The sequence below is a fragment of the Xyrauchen texanus genome, chromosome 13 (genome assembly GCF_025860055.1).
Source record: "Xyrauchen texanus isolate HMW12.3.18 chromosome 13, RBS_HiC_50CHRs, whole genome shotgun sequence".
Classification (NCBI taxonomy): Eukaryota; Metazoa; Chordata; class Actinopteri; order Cypriniformes; family Catostomidae; genus Xyrauchen; species Xyrauchen texanus.
In genome coordinates this window covers 4,472,535-4,489,782 of record NC_068288.1, presented here as the reverse complement: position 1 = coordinate 4,489,782, position 17,248 = coordinate 4,472,535, and the positions used below count along the sequence as shown (strand labels likewise).

Sequence of the window (17,248 nt, the reverse complement as noted above, 5' to 3'; positions counted from 1 at the left end):
AAGACTCTCTGCTCCCCTGCAATGCTCAGGCGAACATCTCTCCACCTCGCCGCTTGACGCTTCGCTGGTGAACGGACCTCAGCATCCTGATCCTCTGCAGCATGTCGGCAGGTGTAGAGTATCCTTTAAAAAGCAATTGTATTTGTGTGATATTTATATAATATCTAAAAGAGTCACTTACGTATTTGTGTATTTTTCAAGATGCCGTTCCGTAAGTGTTCCTTATGCAAGAGACACATCCCGCCATCAGAAAAGCATGAGAGCTGTGTTATCTGTCTAGGCTGCACCCACACAGAGTCAGCTCTCATGGAGAAAGACTGTCCTCACTGTGAGGACATGAGTCTCAAGTCGCTTTGCTCATGAATCGCAATCGCTTCTGAGGGATAATTCAGCATCTTGCACCCTCCCACCCGCCTCTTCTGTGATACCCGATGGTTCACATGAGGAGGCACGGCGGGGCCACAAGGTCGAGCAGAATTAATTTGAGGGGCCCCACAATCCCCTCAATCTCCATGAAGCACATGTTTCCCAGTACGCTATGAGCGAGACGAGCTCCGGCCCTCTGAAGGAGCATGCGGCCTTGTCTTGTTTGGCAGATCTGATGCTGGGGAAGTTGACAATGTCATGTCTCTCGCTGCATCAGGCAAATAGTCAGTGGATGATGCTACTGTCCCTCCCCCCCATCGAGGACGAGGAACGCGCACACGCCACTGACAGAGAGATGCTCCGCGTCCTTACAAGGGCAGATGAAGAGCTTCACCCTGACTGGTTTCCCCCAGAGGAACCTGAACAGTCTCGCCTCGATGAATGTTTCCAGCAGTCCGAACGCCATCAAACGGCAGCATCCCACACAATTGTTCCCCGAAGTTCAAAACGAACTATTCAAGTCCTGGCGCGCGACCTGTGGAAGGATCTCCTCTCTCAGTAGCAATGTACGATCTGGCATCCCCAGCCCCAGCTGTGGAACACGCATGTGTGGCCCCTGAATGGAGTGCACTACATGTACCAGAAATGACACGTTCAGTGATAAACACCATTTTACAAGCCAGAGCACCGTCCACTAGACGCCCCTATGCACAATAATGGAAGGTGTTCCTTGATTGGTGTCTCTTACACAGCAAGGACCCAGTAAACTGCCCCATACATGAAATTCGAATATTTCTTCAAGAGCGATTTGACGCTGGACCATACCTGTCAACACTCCCGTTTTTCTCGGGTTTCTCCCGTTTTTTAGCCCTATCTCCCGGACCCCTCCCAGTTTGTTATTTCTCCCGAGAAACTCCCGTAATTTGCATGGCCCAAACTCCTTTATGAATAATCGCCAATTATTATTATTAATCGGACCAATATGTTTGTCTAATGTTGATCAGTTGCCAGATTGTATTAAATGCATTATATTCACACAATCCACACACCATTTACAACTTCAACCCATTTGTCACCTCAACCTGGCAACCTAGTATAACCCAGTTGCGCAGTCGCTGAAAGTTTAACCCGAAAGCGAGCCGATAGACATGATGGCAGATGAAGGCGGTGTCCCCGCAAAGAAACTGAAGTACAGTTGTAAATTTCAACAATGTTGGACGCAACAATTTACGTGCATCTTACCCAGTCATATAGACAACCTCCACGCTTTTTGTAAGGTATGTCGCATTGATTTTAATGTAGGCCACGGCGGGAAAAATGACATTAGCCAGCACATTAAAACACAGCGGCACCATCGCGCAGAAGAGGCAAGTAAGGGCACACAGGCCATCTCATCCTTCATCACGAAAGGACAGACAGAGAGTTACAGAAAATCGCATGAGCATGAATAACAGCACTCTTTGCTCTCTCCTATCCTGCAAAATAAACCACACCGGTTTGGTTTCAAAATACACTCTGTCCAAGAGGGCAGTGAGAGCAGCTAAATCTGCCACATACAATTACAACACTTCAAAAAAGAAGTGAGCACATATTCATGTTTACAAAACATACTGTACTTATGTTTACAAAAGAGAGACAGTTATTGATGCTCAAGGAATGAACTGTAAATAAATGTGTTAAATTAGTTTGTACCACAGTGTTATGTGTTTGTACCAGTGTTAAAAACTGTGATGTTTTGTTGTAATAAAATGACAAATAAAAAAATTAAGAAATATTAATAAATTAAGTTATGTTTTCATTTATGGGTATTGCAGTGTAAATAATACACTTAACACGTGCAGTACACTTAACAGCATGAGCCTACCTCTTACAGCATGAAGAGATTTTGAAAACCAAATGTTGACAGGTATGCACTGGACTCACCCCGTCAACGCTCAAAGTGTATGTGGCAACTATATCTGCGTATCACGCACATGAAACCGGCACCTCAATAGGCAAGCATGATTTAATCATAAAGTACCTAAAAGGAGCAAGATGATTAAACCCACCTCGGCCGGCTACATTCCCAACTTGGGACTTAACTTTAGTCCTAAATGCTCTTGCAGGGCCACAATTCGAGGCTTTGGACTATGTTGATTTGTTCATGCTCTCCGTTAAGACAGCACTACTGCTGGCTCTGGCCTCAGTAAAACGGGTAGGTGACATTCATGTATTATCAGTCGACAATTCATGTCGAGTTTGGCCCTGGTCTTTCAAGAGCCACTGTTAAACCCAGGAAAGACTATGTACCCAAGGTCCTGACAACACCCTTCAAAGCGTAGGTGGTGCACCTTCTGACGAATTGGTGTTAAAGCACACCAAGAGGCATGGCCTCCTCATCGGCATGGACGAATTGTGTGTCCTTACAAGACATATGTTTTGCAGCAGGATGGTGCTCTCAAAACACATTAGCGAGGTTTTACAACCTAGACATAATGTGTCTTTCTTCACAAGTCCTTTCTGTTTAGAGCACTTGCTATTCATTAGCCAAATGAATAATATATATACTTATGCCCTTAATTATACTATATGACTATAGTTAATATATTTGTTATGAGCACTCTTCTCCTGGTCATCACAAGGATCACTCACTACGGCATGCTCATGTCGGTCGTCATCCCATAAGACTGTGCTGCCATGTTTCCTCTCGGGGAAGTTATGTTGTGTAGTGCAGCATGATGGGATTCTGTTCCTCATATGTGTTGCTACGCAATGTCAAGTGGACTGAGTCGTAAGGGAACGTCTCGGTTACATACGTAACCTCGGTTCCCTGAGATGAAGGGAACGAGACATTGTGAACACTAGCCGCACTACAAGACTCAGAGTTCTTGAGGCATAAGCGATGCGCTCCTTGTTCTCAGTCAGATTTTCTGAGGAAATGGTGTCTGTGCGCCTGTTTTTATAGCGGTCAGTTTCACACCAAAACAGGCTCAAACACCATAGCCAATATTAGAATATTGGCGTTATTATAGAGGGGTTTAAAAATGGTCGTGTATGAAGGACCTCCCCATATGCATTACTACGCAATGTCTCATTCCCTTCGTCTCAGGGAACCAAGGGTACGTAGGTAACCGAGACGTTTTTCATTTCCCGATATTGTCGATCATCTTCGGTCAATTGAGTGTCACAATCAGCATCGGGTTCTTTGTAAGATATCGTCGATATGCGATAACATTGTCCTATCGCCCAGCCCTAAGGTAAACCGCTTGCGATGATGTATACTTTGCATCTTTGCAGGCTCTCGATCGCAATTATTATGGTATAATGCATTTCTCTCACCTGCCTGTGTCTAAACAAATCCCCTTCAGAGAGCAGCTCACATTATTCTTGCTCACATAGCTCTTGCAATGCATCCACGCGAGCTCACGGTAGACAAACGCTAATTTTCAGAACATTATTGCACATTCAATGCATTCACAGGAGACAAACACAAGTGTTGCTTTGTGCATGTAAAGTTTTGGTGGTTAATCCAAAGAGATGAATACTTTAATAACACAGCTAAACTGATGTCTTCTTGAGTTGTTGCCTAGTTACAATGGTAAACAGCTGCCATTTGTTGCTACTCACAGCGGCGCCAGAGGGAGAGACAAGGAAACAAACTTGGGTGTGGTCCAAGCAATCGAACCAAGCGTGAAAGCACCATTAGAGACAATGATGTGTCGCTAATCCCCACCCATTTTAGGATTCACGCAATGTGTTTGTATGGATTCAATTTAAAATGAAAGGTTTTCAGTTTAGCTTTTATCAAACAATGGTGTGTGTGTGTGTGTGTGTGTGTGTGTGTGTGTGTGTGTGTTTTCTTTCTTTTGTTGTTGTTTACAAATTTGCAATTATGTGATTTTGGTGCCATTCCCAGAATGGAAGGCTAAAATGTTTGGGCATGGAAATTATCTTTAATTCATGGGAAATTCATGGAAATTCATTGGTTGAAAAGAGTGGGAACTCTGTAGATAGATAGATAGATATTCATCACCCTCAATTGCTACATATTTTCAGATATCATCTTGGAGGCGCGGTACGGCTCTCATCACAGGAAACAGCGTCGCAGCCGCACGGCCTTTACCGCCCAGCAGTTGGAGGCTCTGGAAAAAACCTTCCAGAAGTCTCACTACCCTGACGTGGTCATGCGTGAACGCCTGGCCATGTGCACCAACCTACCTGAAGCTCGAGTCCAGGTGAGTTCACAGAAACATAAACCCACCCACCACCTGGAGTGAGGTCACAGACATACACCTGATGATAGCCAATCACAAGTATTAGAAATTACAACACTTTCTCCAGTTCTGTCTTCATAAGCAGAGAAAATGATAAGTAAGCAATTCGCAGGTTGATTTCCCTTATTGTTTTAATTATAGCTGAGCTGACCAAACATTCACAAATGAAAATTTCTTCTAATTTCTAACAGGTTTGGTTTAAAAACCGGCGTGCAAAGTTCCGCAAGAAGCAACGCAGCTTGCAGAAAGAGCAGCTTCAGCGGTTGAAGGAAGCTGGGGCAGAGGGCACTCCAGAAGATGGGAATGGAGATGCTCTGCTCATTGAATCTCAAGCTCCGCCCTCCCCTTCAGAGGGGAGTGGCCTCACATGTCCCCCTTCCTGTGAGCTGAATGAGGAGGTTAATGTCACCTCACCGGAACAGTCAGGGGCGGAGTCAGGAGCTGAGGACATTATTGACAAAGAAGATGAATCATTGTCTGTCAAAGAAGAACCAAAAGTGGCTGGTCCACCCCTGGTGACAGACGGAAGTTCGCCATCCTGCAAAACACTCAGCCCCAAATCAGGTATATATATATTTATGTACATTTTCCTTCACAATACTAAAAAGGGAGCAGTTTACCCATAAATGTTAATTCTGTCATCATTGACTCAGCCTCCTGTTGTTTCAAACCTGTTTAAATTTCTTTCATCCATCAAACGCAAAAAGGAAGAATGTACTGGCCACCCATTTCAACAACACGTTTTCACTTCCAAGGCGTCAAAGACTGACACTTGTGCAAAAGCCCAGCACGTCAATCTACATACGTCAAAAGCGCCCTATGGCGTCAGTTTGACAATGCATCCGGCAAATACGTTCTTTTCAACGTGAAACCTTTGATGTCAGCTGACTGACACAATGGGCATTTTAGCATTGTTTAATTATATGTTTGTAGCACTGTTCAAGGACGGGACAGACACAAACGTCAACTTAAGGGGTAAGTTTATTTTTCTCTCTTTTGTTTGACAACGTGCAAGGGTTACGCTTTCTGGGTCGGGTTCTCCCTCTCGTGCTCTGTCACTCCTGCCCTTTTATGCCGCTCTCCTCATGTTACTGAAATTAGAGACAGGTGTTAGTCATCATTTAGCTCAGGTGTGGCGCCCTTACCGCTTTCTCTCCCGGACGGGCGCTTGACCACGCCCCGCTGCCACATACCCCCACCGCCCGACTCAGGCGGGGCGTCATCCGACCTGCCTACCACTCCCCATTTCTGGAGAGGAAGTCAGCGGCAGCCATCTGCACCCCGGCCTGTGGACCACCTTAAATTTAAAGGGCTGGAGAGCCAGATACCAACGGGTGATCCGGGCGTTAGTATCCTTCATGCGGTGGAGCCACTGGAGTGGGGCGTGATCCGAGCAGAGGGTGAAGGCCCGCCCCAGCAGGTAGTATCGGAGGGTGAGGACCGCCCACTTGATGGCCAGACACTCCTTCTCTCACGGTGCTGTACTTAGTCTCCCTCAAGGAGAGTTTCGGCTAATGTACAGCACCGAGCTCCTCTCCCTCCACCACCTGCGAGTACGGCCCCCAGCCCTCTGTCTGAAGCGTCCGTCTGTAAAACAAAAGGAGAGAGAAGTCAGGTGCATGCAAAGCGGCCCCCACAAAGTGCAGCTTTAATCTGTATAAGCGCCTGTTGGCACTGCTCCGACCATTGGACCGGATCTGGAGCCCCCTTTTTAGTAAGGTCAGTCAGCGGGCTGGTGACATCCGAATAATTAGGCACAAATCTTCTGTAATAGCCAGCCAGCCCCAGGAACTGCCTCACCCCCTTTTTGGTCTTGGGTCTAGGGCAAGTCGCAATCGCCCATGGTCTTGTCAATTTGGGGTCGCACCTGGCCATGACCCAAGTGGAACCCCAGATACCGTACCTTCACACGCCCAACCGCGCACTTTTTTGGGTTTGCCGTGAGCCCGCCTGCCGTAGCGATCTCAGGGCGGCCCTCAGATGTTGCATGTGCGCTGCCAATCATTGCTATAAATGATGATATCATCTAGATAAGCAGCGGCGTAAGCAGTATGCGGTCTGAGGATCCTATCCATGAGACGCTGAAAGCGTGGCTGGTGCCCGAACAAACCGAAAGGAAGCGTCCGCGAATTGGTGTAATCCGAGCGGCGTGGTGAAGGCCGTTTTTCCGCGGGATATTGGTGTCAAGGGGATCTGCCAATAACCCTTCGTTAGATCCAAGGTCGAATAAAACCGAGCAGAACCTAACCGATCGAGCAGTTCATCAACCACGGGGCATTGGAGTGCGGCGTCAAATTTAGACACCGCGTTGACTTTTCTATAATCCACACAGAAGCGGACAGACCCGTCGCTCTTGGGAACAAGGACAACCGGACTGGACCAATCGCTGTGAGATTCTTCTATTACTCCCATGTCCAGCATCGCGTCCAATTCTTCGAACTATTTTTTTTATGTTCGGGCAAGCGATAAGAGCGACAGCGTACCACTACGCCCGGCTCGGTCTCGATGTGGTGTTGTATGATGTCTATGCGGCCCGGTAGAGGAGAGAACACGTCCGCAAACTCCTTTTGCAGTTCGGAAACCTCTGCGAGTTGGCGTGGTGAGAGGTGGTCTCCACACGGAACCGGGGTGTTAGGATCGCAGGCTTTGTTTACCTCCGGTCCGAGCTCCGCCCTCTCGGAACTACCGTTGCCAGCGTCACAGAGGCCGCCTCTTCCCTCCACAATTTTAGGAGGTTGAGGTGATATATTTGGCTAGCGCCCCTCTATCGATGCAGCTTAACTTCATAATCGAGGTCCCCTACTCGTCGTGTGACCTCAAAGGGTCCTTGCCACTTGGCGAGTAATTTTGAGCTTCGATGTTGGGAGTAATACAAGCACTTTATCTCCGGTGCAAATTCCGTAGCTGAGCACCCCTGTCATACAGCCGGCGTTGGCGTTCTTGAGCCTGGAGCAAATTCTCCTGTGTTAATTGCCCCAGTGTATGGAGTTTTGCTCTAAGATCAAGAACGTATTGAATTTCATTTTTGGCATTGGAAGGTCCCTCCTCCCAAGTTTCACGGATGGCGTCGAGGACCCAGCGTGAGCGTCGTCCGTATAGCAGCTCAAATGGGGAAAATCCCGTGGAGGCTTGCGGAACCTCTCGTACTGCAAATAACAGGGGTCCAGCCACTTATCCCAATTCCTAAGCGTCTTGCGTGCGCAATTTACTGAATCATATTTTTTAGCGTTTTATTAAATCGTTCCACCAGCCCATCCGTCTGAGGATGGTACACGCTAGTCGTGAATCGACTTAATGCCCAACAATTCGTAAAGTTCGCGAAGTGTTACGTGACATAAATGTAGTGCCTTGATCGGTGAGGATTTGTTTCGGAACCCCCACCGGAGATTATCTTGAAGAGTGCCCCTGCAACACTGCGTGCTGAGATGTTGCTCAGAGGCACTGCTTCCGGATACAGCGTTGCGTAATCCACCAGGACTAACACAAAGCGATGTCCGCGTGGCGTCCGTTCTAATGGCCCGGCGAGGTCCATTCCAATTCTCTCGAAGGAACCTCGATCAATGGAAGAGCGCAAAGCGCTTTTGGGGTGGCGGTGGGTTTACCAGCTGACATTCGCGACGCGCCGCACACCACCTGCGGGCGTCGCCGCCAATGCCCGGCCAATAGAAGCGGGCTATTAGGCGGAAAAGTGTTTTCCGTTCCCCAGGTGACCGGCCATAGGATTATAGTGAGCGCCTGGAAAACCATTTCGGCGGCTCCGTGGAATCAACAATTGTGTCACCTCCTCCTTTGTTTGAGCGTCCTACGTCACTCTATACAACCGATCTTTAATAACTGAAAAATACGGATATGAAATGGCGACACCCGGCGGAGTTGTTGACCATCGATTACTCTCACTTGGTCAAAGCGTGTTTAAGGGTTTCATCGGCGACTGCTCCAGGGGAAGTCCCCTCAGGGAACTCCCTGAGGGAGGGTGACCCTCAGCCCCTTCCCTCGTCACTTCGGAGCAGCCGAGGGCGGCCCAGCTCCGCCTCCCCGCCAAAGCATCGCACATCACACATCTCTTTACTTTCATGCAGGACCCATCCGCACAGACTCCCTCTAATACATTTCTAAAATTTGGCCAATCAGTACCCAAGATTAGCGGATGGGTGAGGCGGAACTAACCGCTGCCTCCACACTATGCTTTTCTCCCGAATTTAATCGCCAGAGTCACCAAGGGATACTTGTGAACATCCCCATGCACACACCTCACCCTCACTCGTTTAGCTGTGCCCAAAGCCCGGGTTGAACCAAGCGTTGGTGGATGGTGGTCTGATTACAGCCGGTATCCATCAAAGCTTGGTATGTACCCCCTGGATCCTTACCGGGATCCGATGCGCTCCAGCCCGACCGGGGCAGCCTGCGGGACATCGGAGACCCGCACCACCGTCCCCACCTCCATCAGCGGACACTGATCCGGAAGTGGTCGGGTCCCCGCACCTCCAGCAGACCGGCCCAGGCGCCACGGCCGCACCCGTGCTGGCGAGCGCCACCACCTGAGGAGGAGAGCGACTGAAAGGCGGGGAAGGGTTGCTCGGGTTCTCCCACGACCGGGAAGCAGGTCGACTGTATCCTCCACGCCTGGCGGGGGCAGGAGCGGGACCTGGGGAGAGAGCAGAGCGAGAGGGAACAGGGGGAAAACAGGGGAAGACACAGGGGAAGGGGAGAGAGGGGAGGGCTCATCTGTCCTTGGTATCGCCGCCAGGTGGTCCTCCATGAGCTGAACAGCTGCCTCCAGCGGCGCCGGGCGGTGGCACTGGACCCATTCCGCCGTTCTCCTGGGCAGGTTTTGCGTGAATTGCTCCAGTACCACCTGATCGATGACTCCCTCGACGTCGCGGTCCCCGCGAGCAGCCACCGCCGACAGGCGTCCGGAGCCGTTGAACAAGCGCAAGCGGGCGGTCGGACTTCTCCATCTTCATGCTCGGAAGAGCTGGCGATTCTCTTCCGGGCTCCGACCAACCCGCTGCAGGATGGCCCTCTTTAGGTTGGAGTAAGCCAGGAGGCTCGTCGTTGGCAGTTGTTGCGCCGCGAGCTGTGCTTCCCGGACAGGAGAGGAATTAGGCGGGCTGCCCACTGTTCGGGCGGCCAGCCCCAGATGTCAGCCGTCCTCTCGAACAAGTCGAGGAAGGCCTCTGGATCATCTGCCACCCCCATCTTCTGTAACATGGGCGGGGGCAGCGTGGCGCTGGTGTCGGGTCGCGGCTGATGCTGGCGCAGCCTCCTGGCTGAGGAGGCTCCGGATAGCGAGTCGGTCCTCTGCCTGAGCCCGCATGACCTCAAAGAACCGCCGATCTTGATCCTGCGGAGCTCAAGCAGGGTTTGTTGGTGGCCCTGATGGAGATTAGCGAGGGACTGGAGGATTTCCGCCAGCTGGGAGGACTCTACGGGCTGACTTGGTTCCATCACAAAAAAAAAAAAATAGTCCGGGTTTCTGCACCACTGTAGCACTGTTCAAGGGCGGGACAGACACAAGCGTCAACTTAAGGGGTAAGTTTATTTTTCTCTCTTTTGTTTGACAACGTGCAAGGGTTCAGCTTTCTGGGTCGGGTTCTCCCTCTCGTGCTCTGTCACTCCTGCCCTTTTATGCCGCTCTCCTCATGTTACTGAAATTAGAGACAGGTGTTAGTCATCATTTAGCTCAGGTGTGAGCGCCCTTACCGCTTTTCTCTCCCGGACGGGCGCTTGACCACGCCCCCGCTGCCACAATGTTGGTGTACAATTTTGTCCTTGTGAGATATGATGGGGGTGTGATTTTCATTTAATTTGAAATCAGCAACATTTATTCACAGTGGTTAATATTTGATCTGTTGTTTATCTGTCTATTTAATCTGTCTGTACACATCCTGCACTGCTGAAGTGACCTGTTTCATTCCAGGTCTTACAATCATTTTATGTGAAGAACAAACCTAAATGTACGTTTTTAGTCATCGATCATGGTCACCACTGTAACACATCCAGCGCAAGTTTAATTGGCTGAGTCTCCTTTCGAAGGCTGCGTGCTAGGTAGGATGAAACCTTTGAAGGCTGCAGTATGCTGTGTCTTCCTTTAAACAAGCCTTGTTTAAATGAGACGGGTTTCGTAGGACAAAAGGAAATGGAATGTAACATGGTTGCTATGACAGCATGCCACTCTTTACTAAGTGAGAGCACTTTGAGTGAGAAGTGAACAAAGTCTCTATGGAAGGGAATGCACAAGGTACATTTTAGGAGATGTAATGATGTAAATAGAAAAGAAAATAGATTTTACAGGTTTACTTTTAGTCTAATACTTTATTTTAATTATATATTAATATAATTATACATATTATATACTCTGCCCCCATCTACTGAGGTACTTCAACTTGTGAATTAACATTCCTTGCATTTGAACATCATATTTACTGGCAAATTGCCGTATTTCCGTTGAAGCAAAGAATTGTGGGTTGTGCGTTCCCACGAAGGACACACCTCATGCATCCTCCAAATTCCCATGAAAGAAGGTTGCATTCGAAGGATGCATTTGAAGAGTCCTACATGCTTTTCTGAAACGAGACAGCCTCAATGACGTATGCATCCGACAAATGCGACCTCCGGAGGATAAAGCCTTCCAAACGAGACACAGCCATTGTAACACATTAAAAATGTAGTGCCTCAAACATAATGACACGAGTTTGACATCAGAGACTCAGCGATTATGCCATTGGTGCTCACGAGTCTTAAGACTGATTGTGACAACCTCAAATCTGGTTGCATTTATTTTTTTAACCAGACGTTGGCTGTGTCTCATTTCGAAGAATGCATCCTCCTGAGGTCACATTTGTCGGCAGAGGTGGGTAGAGTAGGCAAACTGTACTCAAGTAAAAGTACAATTACTTCCAAAAAATAATTACTCAAGTTGAAGTAAAAGTACTAACATAAATAATTACTTGAGTAAGTGTAAGAAAGTATCCAATTAATAGAGTACACAAGTAGTTTCTTTCACAAATGACATAATAGACGTTAACTCCCCAATATTCCATTACATAATACACAATGAACATATACAACAGAATTTTGATTATTATTAATGGAAATTCTGTCATCATTCACAATCATGTTGTTTCAAACTTGTATGACTTTCTTTTTTCTATGCAACACAATAAGGAGATATTAGACAGAATGCTCACTAATAGTCACTATTTACAGTAATTCAGTGAATGTTTTTTTAATATATATATTTTGAAATTGAATGGTGACAGAGACTGTTAGTCCCTAACATTCTGTATAACATATTTTGTGTTCCACATTATACAATGCCTCACACTGGTTTGGAACACCATGAGGGTAGATAAATTATGACAGAATATTAAATTATGGCTGAGCTATCACTTTAAAGAGATAGCTTACCCAAAAATGAAAATTCTCTCATCATTTACTCACACTCATGCCATCCCAGATGAGTATGACTTCCTTTCTTCTGCAGAACACAAATTCAGATTTTTAAAAGATTATTTTAGCTGTGTAGGCCAAATTTTAAAGGCAGTATTAAAGTAATCCATAAGACTCCAGTGGTTTAATCCATGTCTTCAGAAGAGATATGATAAGGTGTGGGTGAGAAACAGATCAATATTTGTCATTTTTTGCTAGACAGCAGGGGATATACAGAGAAGAATGTGAATCACCAAAAACACAAGAAGAATGTGAATGTGATCTGTTCTCTGCTTATCCACACCTATCACATCACTTCTGAAGATATTGATTTAACCATTGGATTTTTATGGATTATTTTATGCTGACTTGTGTTTGTTTGTTTAGCTTTAAAATGTTGCCACCCTTTCACTTGCATTGTATGGACCTACAGAGCTGAGAAATTCTTCTAAAAATCTTCATTTGAGTTCAGCAGAAGAAAGAAAGTCATACACATCTGGGGCTGCATGAGGGTGAGTAAATAATGAGAATTTTAATTTTTGGCTGAACTAACCCTTTAAGGGCTCTTGTCAGATCTGGATGAATTTGTCAATAAGAAGAGAACATTTCTAGTAATTATTACAGTGAAAATTTTAAAATGTCCAAAGACATTTGATATAATGCTGAAATATATTGCCTTCATTTGCTATTTCATAGCTTTTAAAGTCCTGTGTGGATTCTTATTTCAGTGTACTAACAGTTTTCAGTCTCGTAAGTATTTAGATAATTAGTGCTGTACAGCAGTACCACCGCTCTATAAATGCAGAGTACGTAGCCTACATAGGGCACCAACCCTGATTGTGGAACACTCGCTGTGTCTGAAACCACCACTATCCATTTTGTAGGAGTGTCGGAATTCTGAGTGAGCGACTCTTTCCCTACTTGTGTTCACTCATTCTTACCCACAATGCACTCTAATTTCAAGTGTACATTTCAAGTACACTCGATGACGGTTAATTACATTTACATTACATTTATGCGTTTGGCTGATGCTTTTATCCAAAGCGACTTACAGTGCACTTATTACAGGGACAATCCTATGTGGTGGCCGTGGGGATCAAACCAGCGACCTTCTGATTAACAGTTATGTGCTTTAGCCCACTACGCCACCACAACTCCCACCACCACTAATTTCCCACAGTCCACCATGGGGAAGATGTACGAGCTGGGAGTGTACTGCTTTCTTCATTCCTGCAATGTTTTAGTTCATGCTGAATGTAGTAAATAACTTTTTGACAAATCATTACTGGATAAAAATAACATATAGAGAGACCAAACATACAGATACATTTTAAAATGTACTCTTTATTTCATCAAATGTGTGTACTCTTTATATTAACACAGTATATATTAAAAATGACAAACAGAATGAAGATTTATTGTATTAATATATTATTTAATAAGAATAACAAATAAGTATTTAAAAATTTCATATGTTACGTTTCTGCACCAGCCCCCATATCGCCGACACTCTCGTCCAAATTCCCTCATTTTGTTCAGTTACTGCTGAGATATAGTGCAATAACTGCCATTCACTATATAGGAAATTGTGAATGAGTGAACGATTGTGGACACAGCCATTTTCTTTGCCATACGATCGCCTCACGCACCTCGCTGTGCACACACAGAAATGCTGTCTGTTTGCACTCCAGTTGACGATCACGTGAATGGCAGAAATTTACACTTAACTTGGTTGTTTATATGGCTTTATACAGTTAATATGCCTGATATAGCTAGTTTCCGTACCCCCGCGAGTGCGCGGAGTAAATGCATAAATATTGCTTATGACATGCGGGACAAAGCACACTGATATATTGCGCACTGATTTAAAAATGTACACTTAAAAATTATGGCATAAGAGCCCAGTTACAGAATCACCCTGAAAATATTCAAAAGATATCATATTCATAATAATATTACAAAACTTTTAAATAAAAACAAATGGAGATGTGGTCAGTCCATTCATTTTAAGTCTGCTGCTTGCTCCAGAGTAGAGACTGTAGGCATAATGAGAGATCCAATCCATCTCCATCCATCCATCCATCCATCTATCGTCAACCGCTTATCCTGTGTACAGGGTCGCGGGGGGCTGGAGCCTATCCCAGCTAACATTGGGCGAAAGGCAGGGGACACCCTGGACAGGTCGCCAATCCATTGCAGGGCCCAATCCATCTCATAACACAGAAAAGCCTGCGTTAGAATTAGAGCCAAAACTTACCTCAGCGTGCTGCCTGAAGTTGGAGCTGTGACTTTAATCTTGAACTATCAGCTTGTCTTGGTGTTAAAAGAAGACATTGCATGATGGAACTATTCTTTTTTTTTTTTCACTGTATGGAGCGAAGAAAGTGTTTCACTTTGAAGAGTTTGATGCCGCTGCATTGATGACTTGAGTGACAGTATCATCACTCAAGGGAAAGCAAACTATTGTGAGGGAATGTGTGAACTTCTGCTCTAAAAGTCCCATTCAATAATCTCTCAATAAATTACACATTAATTCAAATGAAACCTATTATAGGAGGACTATATTGCTTAATTTATATATTTGTTTTCTGTGGGTGAAGAGAAAAAATATGTAAATAAATTTACGAAATCCATGGTTATGACCATTTTTAAAGCTAAGCTATATTAAACAAATGTCTCAGTAAACTACTTTAATACTAAGTACTAATGTACTCAGTGTAACACATAAAAACGTATCGGTTACCTAACGTAACCTCGGTTCTCTCTAGATGAGGGAACGAGTATTGCGTAAGCTAGCTTACACTACGGGAAAGATTCATCTTTTCTGAGATATTGAAGCCAAAAAATTATCCTTAATTTTTGTATCCATTGTCAACGCAGTACGGCAGCTGCAGACCTTGAGCGGGCTATCTAGCGAGCTCATAGGTTGCTCTGCGGCAACTGCTGCAGCCTATAGACGAGCTTGGTTGAACTCGCATCCAATGAGAGGCGTCCGCGCGCTCACTGCATCAAAGCCCGCCAAAATGGGCGTGACTAGAGTGCATATAAGCGTAGTTCGTAGGCTGGAACCCTGGTTTTCATTGACTGAAGCGAAAAGTCGCCGTGGCGCGAAGCACGGCCGGCCACGCAATACTCGTTCCCTCATCTAGAGAGAACCGAGGTTACGTTAGGTAAACGATCACGTTCTCTTACGAGAGGTTCTCTCGTATTGCATAAGCTAGCTTACGCTACGGGAACCCATTGTCAACGCCGTCGCGCCAAGCATCCACTGTATGAGCCCCAGGGAATTAAGGAGGGACCCGGGGGAGCCCTTATGAGTGGGGAAATAATATTTGGCCGGCAAGAATGCGGGTCATTGATTGTGTAATACATAAGCACATAGTGGGAAGGGAACGACAGAGCGGCGGTGCCTGTCTGTGTGGAATGTGACCCATCAGTGCAGCTCATCAGGGGAGCTGTAGCGTATTAAATTTAATTAAAAAAATTAAACCTTTTGACGCGTATGTAGCAGCAATAGCGTCCACTATCCATCTAGATAGTGTCTGTTTCGAGGCGGCGAGACCTTTGGTGCGCCCTCGAGCGAAACAAAAAGCTGCTCAGAGCGTCTGAAAGCGGCGGAGCGCAGTATACAATCTCAGTGCTCTGACCGGGCAAAGGAGATTGGCGTCGCGTTCGCTATCGGGTGCTGGCAGCGCCGATAGGGAAATGACCTGTGCTCTGAAAAGGAGTACCGATCACCTTGGGAACATAGCCGTGTCTAGGCTTTGAAATGACCTTGGAGTCACTTGGTCCAAACTCAAGACACGCAGCACTGACAGACAGCGCTTGAAGGTCTCCCAGACGTTTGACTGATGATGACAGGGCAGTCAGAAAAACGGTTTTGAGTGAAAGGTATTTCAAATCCACGGATTGAAGTGGTTCGAAAGGGGGGCTTTCATAGTTTCGAGAACTATAGAAAGATCCCAGATAGGAACCGATGGGGGCGCGGGGGTTCATCCTTCTAGCTCCCCTGAGGAAGCGGATGACCAGCTCGTTTTTACCCCATGACTGGCCGTGCAGGGGTTCAGCGAACGCCACAACGTCCGCCACATACACTTTGAGCGTGGATGGGGATCTGCCCTTATCCAGCAGCTCTTGTAGGAATACGAGCAGCGACGACACCCCACATGTCCGCGGGTCCAGTTCTCTGTCGGTGCACCATTTTGAGAACACAGACAATTTTGACGCATAGAGTCTTCTCGTGGAAGGGGCTCTAGCGTGTATGATGGTGTTTATTACTCCTTCTGGCAGAGCGACGGGTAGTCGTTGATCACCCACGCATGCAGCGCCCAGCGCTCTGGGTGGGGATGCCAGATTGTGCCGCGAGCTTGAGAGAGGAGATCTGCTCTCACTGAGATGGGCCACAGCGCTGTCAGTGACAGCTGCGTAAGCTCCGGGAACCATGTCTGATTCTCCCAATGCGGGGCTATGAGGAGCACCGAGTGACGCGTTTCCCTGATCCTCTGCATTACCTGTGGCAATAGCGAGACGGGAGGGAAGGCGTAAAGCGGGCGTCTGGGCCAGTCCTGGGCCAGCGCGTCCTCGCTTTTCGAGAAAAATATTAGGCAGTGAGAGTTCTCTTTGGACGCAAAGAGGTCTATCTCTGCTCTGCCGAATAGGTGCCATAACGTCTGGACTGTTTGAGCGTGCAGGGACCATTCCCCTGGGGGAATATTGTCTCTGGACAGTCTGTCCGGGCCGTCGTTCAGGTGGCCTGGCACGTGCGTCGCCCTCAGCGAGCGCAGGTGGCACTGGGACCAACTCAGTATGCGTTTCGTCAGATGGAAGAGGTTCCTGGATCTGACACCGCCCTGACGGTTTAGGTAGGATACCACAGATCTGTTGTCCGAACGGACCAGGACGTGGTGACCCTGAATGACCGGGAGAAAGCGCACGGCGCGTACTCGACCGCTATCATTTCCAGACAATTTATGTGAAGCTTTTCCTGAACTGACCATAGGCCGAAAACCGGAGAGCCCTCGCGAGACCGCGCCCCAACCCGTGTTGGACGCGTCTGTCGAGATGACTTTTCGGCGAGATACAGCTCCCATTGTCACTCCCCGCTGATACCATTCGGCCACTGTCCAGGGCTGCAGAGCTGATATACAGGTCTGAGTCACCTTGATGGGCTGGCGGCCTGTGGCCCAAGCCCGGCGAGA

At 47.1% G+C, this 17,248-nt stretch overlaps 1 protein-coding gene across 1 annotated transcript in view; it reads left to right on the top strand.

The window, feature by feature from the left end:
* Nucleotides 1-17,248, top strand: part of LOC127654355 (diencephalon/mesencephalon homeobox protein 1-B-like) — a 28,993-nt gene that overhangs the window by 5,235 nt on the left and 6,510 nt on the right. Inside the window, exons 3-7 of the mRNA XM_052141492.1 lie at nucleotides 281-287; nucleotides 4,394-4,580; nucleotides 4,811-5,183; nucleotides 6,079-6,095; nucleotides 9,390-9,429. Coding sequence (XP_051997452.1) covers nucleotides 281-287; nucleotides 4,394-4,580; nucleotides 4,811-5,183; nucleotides 6,079-6,095; nucleotides 9,390-9,429 — 624 coding nt within the window. The remainder of the gene's footprint in view (nucleotides 1-280; nucleotides 288-4,393; nucleotides 4,581-4,810; nucleotides 5,184-6,078; nucleotides 6,096-9,389; nucleotides 9,430-17,248) is intronic.